Genomic DNA, 11,452 nt, shown 5'->3' with positions numbered 1-11,452 from the left:
CAGGGCTCTTCCTCGTCGTGTGTGTGCCGCTAGTCAAGAGTTCCCACGATCCTGGCAGCATACTTCAATGGGTCCGCCAATTTGTTCGCTTCATTAGCGGGGTGATTTGCGGGGGCCGCCGCGGTCTCTTCCAGGAAGTTGCTGCCTTTGTTGGCCTCTCTCGAACGCTTAACGGTGTCTTGGCGACACGACGTCTCGTCCTCCGGCTAGCACGTACAATGCCTGACGAGAATAGGCAGTCGGCCGGTCGGCTTGGTGATTGGGGATTAAAAAGGAGTGCCGCTCTCCTGTCACCTCTGGCTCCGGTCACAACAGCTCCCCCATCACCAGATGAATCACCGAGGTCATCAGGCACGCTGCTGCTTGAAGGGACGACAAAAGGGTCCACATTTGAAGGACGGGAACTCGCCTGTGCTTGCTGCTTGGTCTGGATAATTGCTCAAATCTTCGGCAGCATCGGTCAGACTGGGCGCCGAAGGGATTTAGAACCTCTCCAGTGGATCGGCTTACGCAGAAAGGCGTCTGCCCAGACGAATTTCCAGGCCAAGCTTAACACCGCCCGTGCGTCCATTCGCCCGTCCGTGCCTGCCTCTGTTCATGCGTCCGCACGTCCATCCGTGCGTCCGCCCCTGCGTTCGTCCATGCATCCGCTTCTGCGTCCGTCCATGCCTCCATCCGTCCATGCAGCCATCCGTGCATCCGTTTATGCATCTGTCTTTGTGTCCATTCGTCCACCTATTCAACACTCCAAGTACTACCATCTCACATCTTTTCATCATATATTCCTCATATAGAAGCACCGTCATCCAGCGGACATTTCAAGGACCGAACGAGAGGAGGCACACGCACACTTTCTCACGGTTGCGCTTCGTGTCTACTTCCCACCTTTAACCACCTAGAGCTAATGGTATATACTAGTTCACTGTAATCATGGCACTGCGGCTCAACGCTCGCTAAACCTTACTAAAACCAAGGAGGTTACAACCAGCGAGTATAACGTAGCGACCCTTTCTTGTCAGATAGTGCTCAATGTACATGCCAATGGCTGCTAAGGGTTAATGAGAGGGGAGAATTCGGTTTTTAGTTAACGCGCACGCTGCGATTTCTTTATTGTTCAACAACGCACAGAAGAAATCTCCCACCGGACCCACCTTTGAGGTCAAAATCTAAGACAGGTTACACAGTACGACTACTACTACTACTACGAGAGACGAACGGGTGCCGCTTTAAAGAGCTTCACATCCAAAACATCACGTGAACAGCTTCTGTACAGATGCCCCGGTGATAGAGTTCCTGCACCAGCTCGATCCAGACGCCGGGATGAGTCGAGTCGGGCTACTGGCGAAGCACGCTCGCTGCCTCATTCGTTTGCCCCACCTGCTTACGTACCACAAGTGGAAAGCAAACAGACCTAACTAAGGCCGTCGTATTTTTCTATAGCCGGCTACAGCCTAAGAATAGATGTAAGCTTCGCCCACAGAGCTCACCATTGCACCCAGGCAGAATTGCCAAAAACGTCCTACTAATTCCGATCGCTAGTGGTATAGTGGATAAGGTACTCGGCTGCTGACATGCAGGTCACGGGATCAAATGCCAGCTGCGGCGCCTGCATTTCCGATGAAGGCGGAAATGTTGTAGGCCCGCGTGCTAAAATTCAGGTGGTCGAAATTTCCGGAGCCCTCCTCTACGGTGTCTCTCATAATCATTTGGTGGTTTTGGGACGTTAAACCCCACATATCAATCAATTCTAATCGCTTGCTTCTATGACGTCATGACCTTTTAATTAATTCATGCGTATGGCTCGGCCATGAATGCACGTGTTTATTTTGATAGTTCAAGTTAGAGAAAATATTTCTGCTTGGCCAATTTCATCAAAAGTTTCAACTTCACCGACCAGCAAAACGTAACATTTTAACAAGAAAGGAGGAAATTTAATTCATATTAAGCATTTGTTCTTCGGTTGTAACCGACTATAGAGTAATGCCTCAACTGGGGTCGTGCGATCGATTGCTTTGTTTACGTCACAGTTATGCGTACCATTGAAGGCACCATAACATTCATCCTAATTAGGGGTGGCTCAGCGACAGTGCTTTTGCTGGTATAAGTTTATTTAGGTGGCATTTCCGAGAGCTCTGTTACCAAAACCGGTACAGAAGGATAAGTTTTTGAAACTCCCTCTTTTCATAACACTATGCTTTCATTTAAACTTTCGTGGCTTCTCATGGCAACCAACACAAAGACCAACCAAAAGGTTAGAATTCTAACATGTCATAAAAAGGCATATTCTGATAGGTAGGAAACTCAGGCTGAAATATCGCAGGCAATATCAACTCGACAAACATTGGCAGATCCCACCTACATGCGAATCGATAATATGCGAAGCATGATTGAGAAATGTTGATATGTCACTTTGAAATCAGCACAACGTTACAAGGTGAACGTAAATTATAAATGACTTCCGTGTCATGAGTATCATGTTTAGATGTGTCGTTTATCTTCGTCATCTAGTCAAGTCACGTGATGCCAAATTTAGTATATGTGAAGCTAGCGAAACGGCCGCGAGCGCATCATGCAGGGCCAAATGCACACCGATGTAGCGTTGACGCGCACACAAGCTGGCTTAGCGATGCTACGTTAGCAAAACGCGAGCACTCTATGGTCTTACGCCAGGCGCGACCAGCATCCGTTGGCGCGGTTCGAGAGCAACAAGCGCGAAATACGACATGCTGCATTTCGCACCGATGCCATAGAGAAAGAAGAAGACAAGAGCGGACACTCCGCGAAACCTGGCCTCAGGAAGTGCGTCACGACTACGTAACAAACTAGTGCTCTCCCCAAACGTCAGAGGGCGCAAGCGCAAAAAAAAACCAGTTATAATCAATGCAACAGAATTGTTTTACAAAATAATAATTATACGCCCAAACTTGGTATGTTTTTTATACATAAAAACAATTTATTCAACACACCTTACGCCATCATTTTTATTCAGCCGTACTGTCATAAACACCATCCACCCAGCGACAAGCCCATGCATGACTGACAGCGAGAAGCTTTCGTCGCTTTCGTCAACGTCGGCTGCGTCGGCGTTTTTGTGCGTGAGATAACAGGTGAGGCACGTTTTCAAGCGAAGCTTGTTGAATGACATGTTGTTGGTCTTGTTGGGTCATTTTTTTCAGAAAACGGTTACACTTGCGCGAATAAGACACCATGCAACAAACATAGAAAGATGCACACACACACGTTGCGCTTCGTGTGTGCGGGTTTGTTTCTTACGTGGCATCTCATTCACGCAGTTGTAACCTTTTTCTGAAGCTTGTAAGGACGGGGAGGTTCGCTAAAAAGAAAGTTTGCGGCTCTATGCGGCGGCTAGACGGGAACATTGTGCAACGTATGCAGTATAGCAAAGGCGACGCGTGCCGCGTCTGCCACGGACGCGAGCGTGTCTGTTCGCTGAGCATAGCTGGGCAGCTAGGTCATAGGCTCGGTGGCTCGGTGCAAAATATTGAGAAGCGTTCGCTGGGCCTCGCAAGCTTCACAACGCGTTTCCCGAAGGCTCGGAACACGAATAATTCTTGGTGTGCCGGAGGTTAATCTGTACTAGCCAAGTGGCCATCATCTTCGTTTCTTCGCTAGCCTTGTGCCACTAGTGCAAGCTGCCCACAATTTTTTTTGACGTTTCCAATATAATTTTACCGCACAAATTTCAACTACGATTTTTCTTCCCAATTTACTGCTGATACTGCGTACGCGCGAAGGTGTTATAAAGTTCCCAGGCCGCGATACCATTGCATTACAAGGGATAGCGGCCTGGAAACTTCTGAAGATCTTTGTACGTGGTCTTGACGTCTATCTTTGTAAGTCAGAGTTTTATGGGTCAGAGATGTATCACTGGTTTTGTATTGTGCATCGATTAGCTAATCATTCAAAGGGGTTTGCTGGTACACATATGACGTGCACATATTTTTTTCGTAATTTGACAGCGAAGCATCCACTTACTAACATTTTCAGATCGCGCTGATGCCATGCCGTCCGGCGGTCCAAGCTACGGCAGCTACTGCTGTGTATCGTGATGCTTCAACAATGGCAGAACCCACAAGAAGCCTGGGACGAGTTTCTTCCGCATACCACGGGACGGCAGGTGTGTTAAAGCTTTTGTATGGTTTGCATGTCTTTAGGCTTACTGTTCGTACTTGCTCAGTGAGGGTAACAATTAAAAATCACTATTCAAGCACTTCCCCTTTCAGCTGATAGTTCATTGCCAATGCAGGATGAAAGCATGGATGTAGTATGCTGGACGCGATGATCTCCCGAGTAAGCCGGCCAGCCTATTGTGCGCAACGTACAGGGTTTGTAGCAACCATTTTACTGCTCAAAGTTTCATGGACCCTGGGCACACAAGGCTTACAAGAATGGCTGTTCCCTGTGTGCAACCAGCAGCACCATGTAAGTGATTGACTGAAACTCAAATATGTGCAATAGCAGCCACTTGTATTGAAGCAGTGGCGACAGTTAACCGCGAAGATCTTTGTAGCCGATGGAGAAACCTCACTACACAAGTAACACTTGGAAAGTCTTAAATTTTGTGAATTGTGGGCTATTACCTTCCTAACAGCGGGTTTAAATTTCTGTCGTTTTTTAATGCTCTTGACCTGTGCAACTTGTTTTGAAAGACTTTAAAGGGCTATGTCACTATATCTTCAAGCCTGAGTGCACATGTATATATACCTTTCATCAGTGAAAGCTGGCACTGTTGATAATTCGAAAAATCACAAATTACTTGTTTCCTAATTGGTGCCTTCTCTTTTCTTCCACGTTCGACCAATTTATGCGTTTGAAAGAGCTGCTTAAGTTTCCCCATGCTACAAGCTTTGTACCTTTTACCAACTGCACATATATGCATGTTCTCTGAGCGTCGCTTCACATAGTGACTGTGACATGACTGCAGAAGCTGCACTGAAAGGTGCGGATGAGCTTCAGTTTGTGTTATTTTAAGCCTCTTACTGACACATTGTCGTAATTTCGTTTCTTCAGGACCTGCGGTAGAGGCTTCAAAAAGCAGCTCCCACACATTGAGGTGCCCCGATGAGCAGGGTGCGTTCAGTGTCGCGATTTCTTTTTTTACCCAAATTGACTGTTGAACAAACCTCTGCAGGTGGCAGCTCCCCTGTAGCTGGTGAAAGAATTTCCGCTGACTTTGTCTTGCCGGAGAAAACCTTAACCAGTCATTCAGCTGTCACAAAAGGAACTTGTGTTACCGGTAAGTTGTATGTTCACTTCAACACCAGAGTGAATTGATATAGAGACTTCCGCAGGCCGCTCGCAAGAATGTTCCGACAGCACTGTCCGGGGCACTGAACAAGCTTCACAAGACCCTCCAGAAGACGTCTCCACCAACAGCTCCACGCCTGAGTGCTCTAGAAAAAATGGTGACTATGCTTTTATTGCAGCTGTTTTTAATGTGCTATTTTGTGTTTAGGACATTCTGAGGAAACTATCCTTAAAAGGACACTACGTGTGCACTTACAAAATGTAAGGGTGGGCTCTCAGTGATTTTCATTTTTTTTGTGCATTGTCAACATTGTGAACGGTTTGTTTTTAGGTAGTGGAATCGAAAACTTTGCACCACAGAAAGTTGTGCACCTTGGGTCTGAAAGAGCGAGGAAAGTGCTCGTATGGGATTAGTTGTGTTTCGCTTTTACATCCATTTTTTTGTTTATTGCAGTGCGTTCCTGTGTGCCAGCGACAATGTCTCCATCAGTGAAGTACAAGCAAACCATTAAACATCTGCAAGCCAAAGTAGCAGCACAGCGGAAAACCATCAAAAGACTGCGGAGACAGCCTCACCAAGCACCGTCATCGACTTCAAAGGCCCTTGGAGTTATCCGACCGCACGTCACCGAGGAGGCGTGATTCGCGACTTCATTGCTGTGTATATGTCACTTCTTCCTTCATCAGCATTGTGCGCTGTGTTTTTGCCATAGATCTTTACTTACCCACTGGCCCGGTGTGTCATACTTCACCAGCTTCTCGGCTTCTGCCAACTCTAGCGATGTGTGCGTTGTCTGTGTTCTCTCTGTATTTGTTACAATATTTGTTACAAATTATTTGTAAGGCGAGGTGCATTTGTTGTCTACCTTTGTCATACTGTGCTTTTTATATTCTCAGACTCTACCTTGCCTTTGAATAAAACATTGCGGATACTCTGTCTCTTTGACTGATATATACATTGATCACTTGTTCCAAAAGAAAAACACAAGCGCGATGAATAAAACCGTAGTGAATTATCATTACCTGCATCTCTTTTATTATAACTTAATCAAAATAAAAATTACGTCACGACCAATTCGCACGAACCACTGAACAAAACAAAACAGGGAATCGCTAAATCAAAACGACCTACAAAAACTATCCATTTGGGCGATGAATAGTGGTCTGAAATCATGAACTTTCGTCATAGCCAAACGTCGGTTATGCAAAGTAATTCAAAATTGTCGCCAGTGAAACCGAAACAGGAAGCGCACGCCACTTGCTCTCACCAACCACTAGGTGTGCTAGGGTCGATTGGGCCGCTGGGGTCTACGGGAGTGTCCACTCTTAACCTTTATTTCTCTATGCCGATGCGTTCCCCAGACAGATGCGTCTCCCTCTTTTCGTAACGGAGGGACGCCGCACGCGCTGAAACGCGCATGCGTCCAAGCAGCGCAGCGCCACGGGCACCTGCAAGTATACGGCAGGACTGGCGCCTTACGTGGCGACGCTGGCGTGACGCGACGAAGTGAACGCCGGCGAGCCCGCCCACCACGTCCCGTCAAAATTTATTGGCGCCTTGACTGTGGCACGGGTCATGTTCTCACATGACACGCATCTCATGATTATCATGTTTGCACCAGTCACATACCTTATTAATTCATTGTCGTCACGTTATAAAACCAATTTTGGCATATGTGAAGCTAGTGAAACGGCCGTGAGCACATCATAGGTTTGGCATGAAGTCATGCTGTTAGATGACACGCATGTCGTGATTATCATGTTTGGATGTGTCATTTACGTATGGCATCCGTTCGCGCCACGTAATACCGAGTTTAATACATGTCAAGCTACCGAAATGGCCGCGAGAGCATCATGACCACATCATTCAATCATGTTGTTACTTGACACACATCTCAATTTTATCATGTTTGTGCCACTATCATACCTTCGTCATCCATTCACGTCCCGTAATATCAAATTTGGTATACGTGAAGCTAGCCGAACGGCCGCCAGTGCATCATGAACGTGGCATGTAGTCATGTTGTTACATGACACCGTGATTATCATGTCTGCACCAGTCACTTACCTTCGTCATGCATTCACGTACTGTAATACCTAATTTCCTATATGTGACGCTAGTGAAACGGCCGCGTGCACATCATGAGCGTGGCATGTAGTCATGTTGTTACATAACACGCATGTCTTGCTTTTCACGTTAGGGTCTGTCGCTTGTGTTCGCCATGCAATCATGCCATACCATACCCGTTTTGAAACAGGCCAAGTGAACGAAACCACCACAAGAGCTGCAGGATCACGAAACGTAAATTATGACATTCATGACATATATGTCTTGACTTTCATGTTTAGACTACTGAAATATGTTCTTCGGACACTCATGTAATGCCACACCAAGTTTGGTATCGATACCATCATTGAAATGGCCAGGAGAGCTAAAAGTCATAGGCAGCTACAAAGATAGATAGATACGCTCAAAGTCACCGAAGTTCGCTAAAAAATTCTTCGCATTTGAAAAAGAACTCAATTAAAAAATTGCCACATATTCACGAAGTGAATGACGTTAAAGGAGCTTGCTCCATAGGTTGAATCTGGTAAACCGTGAATCCTCTGTACATATGCTCGATCATCATGATTTAAAGACGAGACACGAGAGTTTTGTTGTGATTGTATATACACGTTATAAACACAATGTGTTTTTTTCGAAGAGCCAGGGCACACGTCCAAGTGCCAGTCCACTAGCACGATACCATCAGCCGTCTTAGTTAGCCATTCCCCTACGCATCCGTCATCTTGTCGCCATTTGATGGTGGGCTGCACCTGTTATATGCACAGCACGCGACTCGTCGTCTCTGTAGAACACACATTGGGCTGTCGGCAGACGTGCCATTTTCGGCATTCAAGAAGCTTCAACAAGCGACGCCCGGAGTAGCGTCGACCATGGCATTCACACCAATTCCACCGCCAGCATTTCGAACGTGTGTCTCTTCCTTGCTGGCTGCTCATAGCGGCGCGCAGTCATTGTGGTCTTCGCCTGCTACATGGAGCCACTATGGAGCCATGGAGCTTCCTAAAATTTACAAGAGGAAACTCTGGCGCTGCGATCGTTCAGCGACTATGAAAATGATGGGTACCTAGTGCACGAATTAGTATAGTCTTCGTACATGCGGGTGACCAATCGCACTTGTGGATTCGTTTATTGCTATGTTTCAGTTTTGTTTCGAATAAAAACTAACCCTTTTAAACTTTATGACACGATTTAAAATGGTAGGCCTGAAAGAAGTAGGTGGTGAAGTGCAACCGCTGAACATTTGCTGATTTTGGTTTCATAAGAAAACAACGCCAAGCCACACGAACACACATGGAGCCAGAAGTACATAGATTAGACAAACCAGTTTACTACCCACGATTTCCATGCTAGCTGAAACGCGTTGCGTTGGATTTCCCATTGGAACGAGCGCCATAATTCCCTGTGTGTTTAAGATCCTCTATATATGGAGCCTCGACTGCTGCACTCAGGAGAGTGAGCATTGTCTTTGCAGCAGCGCGCCATTTAGTGAGTGCTCTTGCAACGAAGAGCACGGCTGTGCCTCTAGCGGGAGCAATGAGCACTAGCGTACACACCGGCGCAATGACGAGAGACAACCCCCCAGCAAAAGGAACAAGCTCCTAAAGATATAGCACCATCTCCCATTGTAGAGAACCTTGAGTAGCAAGCTAAGCACTGCATGGGTTCATCGCGGGCACCTTGCCAATGTTAACGCGTCCTTGCAAGTGGAGAACACCAAGAATTCACTGTAGCTCCTGTTGCTGTAACTTGTCCCGAACTCTTGTTAACGCATGCTGCGCGGGGTCATGCCATGCCACGCGGGAGCATGCGTGTTCATCGCGCTAAGGTCCCTAGGGACCTTACATCACGTGTCTTCGGGATCTCGTTCTCCGACTCCATCCCGTGATCGCTGAGATAATGTAAGGGGCAGAGGCCACAGCATCTTACCAATTTTCAGTGGCGAAGCTCCTCTTAGTGTGACCTCAGTCTGACCTCTTAGTCTGACCTCCTCTTAGTCTGACCTTAGTGTGGCGTAACCGAGAGAAGAAGAGACGAGAAAATAAAGGAAGGTAGTATCTCTAGAACAGTATAATCGACTGCGCTGTCTTAAAGAAGTATATACAGGCTGCAGTTGAGTGAGGATATTGTAGATGGCGCGGTACCGCTACTCTCCGATTGGCTGGAGCGCAGGTTGTGTCTCGTTTCCTGGTGTAACCTCGATGCGCGACAAAGGAGTGCCTCCCTCAGTCTACTGGATAGTCGCTGTACGCGGCATGTCATTGGAGGGGCATGGGCGAAGCAAAACGGCGGGCACGTTGAAAACGCTTGAACTCAGCTTCTTTGGCTCGCGTCTCGTCGGCGTTACCCGCACGCAGTCTGTATTCTAGAAAGCGATCGAACGCACGGACGGATGAACGGGCAGACGCACGCGCGGATTGATAGCCAGACAAACAGACGAATGGACAGACAGACAGATATATGGACGAACGGATAGTTGCACGGACCGTCGGATGGACAGGTGGACGCACGAACGGATGCATGACAAATACACGGAAGGACGCGTGGTCGGACGGAAGCAAGAACGAACAGGCGGAGAGAACCACGGATGGACGTGTGGACGCTTCGCCCCACTCGTCATCAACAACTCCATGGATATGCTGTGCTTTTTTTCAACCTCCTCGGTATTACCCAGCCCCTTACATTGGCCGCCAGGCTCTAGCACTTGAGCGCGTTCTGGCAGCACACTCGGGCCCGGCGTTGCGCGTGAACAGTCAGGGTGGTTACGCAAACCTGATTGAGCTTCAACATAAGCTGCTTCGCATCTAAACAATGCTCTCTGTAGCGCCTTGCTGAATCACATCAAGCCCCGCCACGGTGGTGCCCCGCCTCGGCAAGCCCCACCTCAGCTGCTGACTCGCAGGTCACGGGATGAAATCCCGGCTGTGGTGGATGCATTCCCGATGGAGGCGGAAACGTTGTAGGCCCGTGTACTCAGATTTAGGTGCACGTTAAAGAACCCCAGATGGTTGAAATTTCCGGAGCCCTCCACTACTGCGTCTCTCATAATCATATGGTGGTTTTGGGATGTTAAACCCTACAAATAATTCAATCAAACGCATCAAGTGCGTCTTAGCTGGAGTATTTACTTGTTGCGTTAGATATCAAAAATGCTGCCCCAATTTTTTGCTTGTAGCTCTTGGACAGAGGGCGCAGCTCGGACCAGTAAGATATTCGTATTTTTTTAAACCCTAAACGCTGTTGATTCGCGTTTCGGCACCCATGAGAAACCATGCCTCTGACGCGTATCTGCAATGCCAAGCAGTGCATGAGTCGATATAAAACGCTCTTCATGTGCAGCGATATCTCCGCCGGACAGTGTAGAATGCATGCCACACCGGAGTACTTCGCGTAGTGGTACATGTGCAGAAGCTCTTCCCTATAGCCTTCCATTCACTGCCACGACAAGTTGTCCGCGAGTATTTACCCCGTTTGATACATAAGGTGCAATGCTGCGGAGGCTAACGAGATTCCTTGCACAAAGTGGGCTCACACCAAGAAATAAATGAACGATATTGGAACCCGTTTTACGATAACATTGCGCCGTTAGGCTGAGTAATGCATGAAGCAAATAGGTGTCTCGGCTGCGAACAAACCATGTTGTGTGGATGTCCATAAAGTTTCCGCGGATGAGAGTGTCTCTGCTTGTGTTTTTTTGGTGCTTCATTTGCAGACTATCGGGATGGCTGACGCGTGGGCTAGTGCTTAGCTCACATGACCGTTCACAGCAACGAAGTACAAGCATGAGACGCGCGCACTCGCTCATCTTGCTCATAACAAACTTCTTGCCTAGCGTATTATTTATCGTTATGACTCCTAGTTTTCGGAATATACTTTTCCCGAAGTTCAGAAGGCATTATAAGTTTTTTTTCCACGAATACCCTATTATACAAAATATAGACTTAAGTTTTGAAATATTTTCGATACCCTAACATCTTATATGAAACGATATTCCGAACGTGAAAACATCAGTTCTGACGATGCGTATTAATTGTGTGGAACGTCTGAATGCACGAACTTATATGCCCACAAGAAAAAATACTTGAATAAAGAAAAACAGTTACGTTTGAGGATATTACA

At 47.2% G+C, this 11,452-nt stretch overlaps 1 protein-coding gene across 1 annotated transcript; it reads left to right on the top strand.

The window, feature by feature from the left end:
- Positions 1 to 3,023: 3,023 nt before the first annotated feature.
- On the top strand, positions 3,024 to 11,062 carry LOC142765965 (uncharacterized). The gene is made up of 6 exons (XM_075867772.1): positions 3,024 to 3,107; positions 4,009 to 4,960; positions 5,032 to 5,091; positions 5,153 to 5,257; positions 5,313 to 5,426; positions 11,046 to 11,062. Exons 2-6 carry the CDS (start codon positions 4,936 to 4,938, stop codon positions 11,060 to 11,062), a joined length of 321 nt encoding a protein of 106 aa, XP_075723887.1. The 5' UTR covers positions 3,024 to 3,107; positions 4,009 to 4,935.
- Positions 11,063 to 11,452: the final 390 nt, after the last annotated feature.

Source organism: Rhipicephalus microplus, chromosome 6, assembly GCF_043290135.1.
Source record: "Rhipicephalus microplus isolate Deutch F79 chromosome 6, USDA_Rmic, whole genome shotgun sequence".
In the NCBI taxonomy this organism is placed as follows: domain Eukaryota; kingdom Metazoa; phylum Arthropoda; class Arachnida; order Ixodida; family Ixodidae; genus Rhipicephalus; species Rhipicephalus microplus.
The sequence above is the reverse complement of the archived record's forward strand: the minus strand, read 5'-3'. Positions and strand labels throughout refer to the sequence as shown.

Coding starts and splice junctions, on each gene's coding strand:
- LOC142765965 (XM_075867772.1), top strand. CDS start 4,936: ATGACTGCAGAAGCTGCACTGAAAG. Junction 4,961..5,031: donor TGCAGAAGCTGCACTGAAAG/GTGCGGATGAGC, acceptor TCGTTTCTTCAG/GACCTGCGGTAGAGGCTTCA. Junction 5,092..5,152: donor GAGGTGCCCCGATGAGCAGG/GTGCGTTCAGTG, acceptor AAACCTCTGCAG/GTGGCAGCTCCCCTGTAGCT.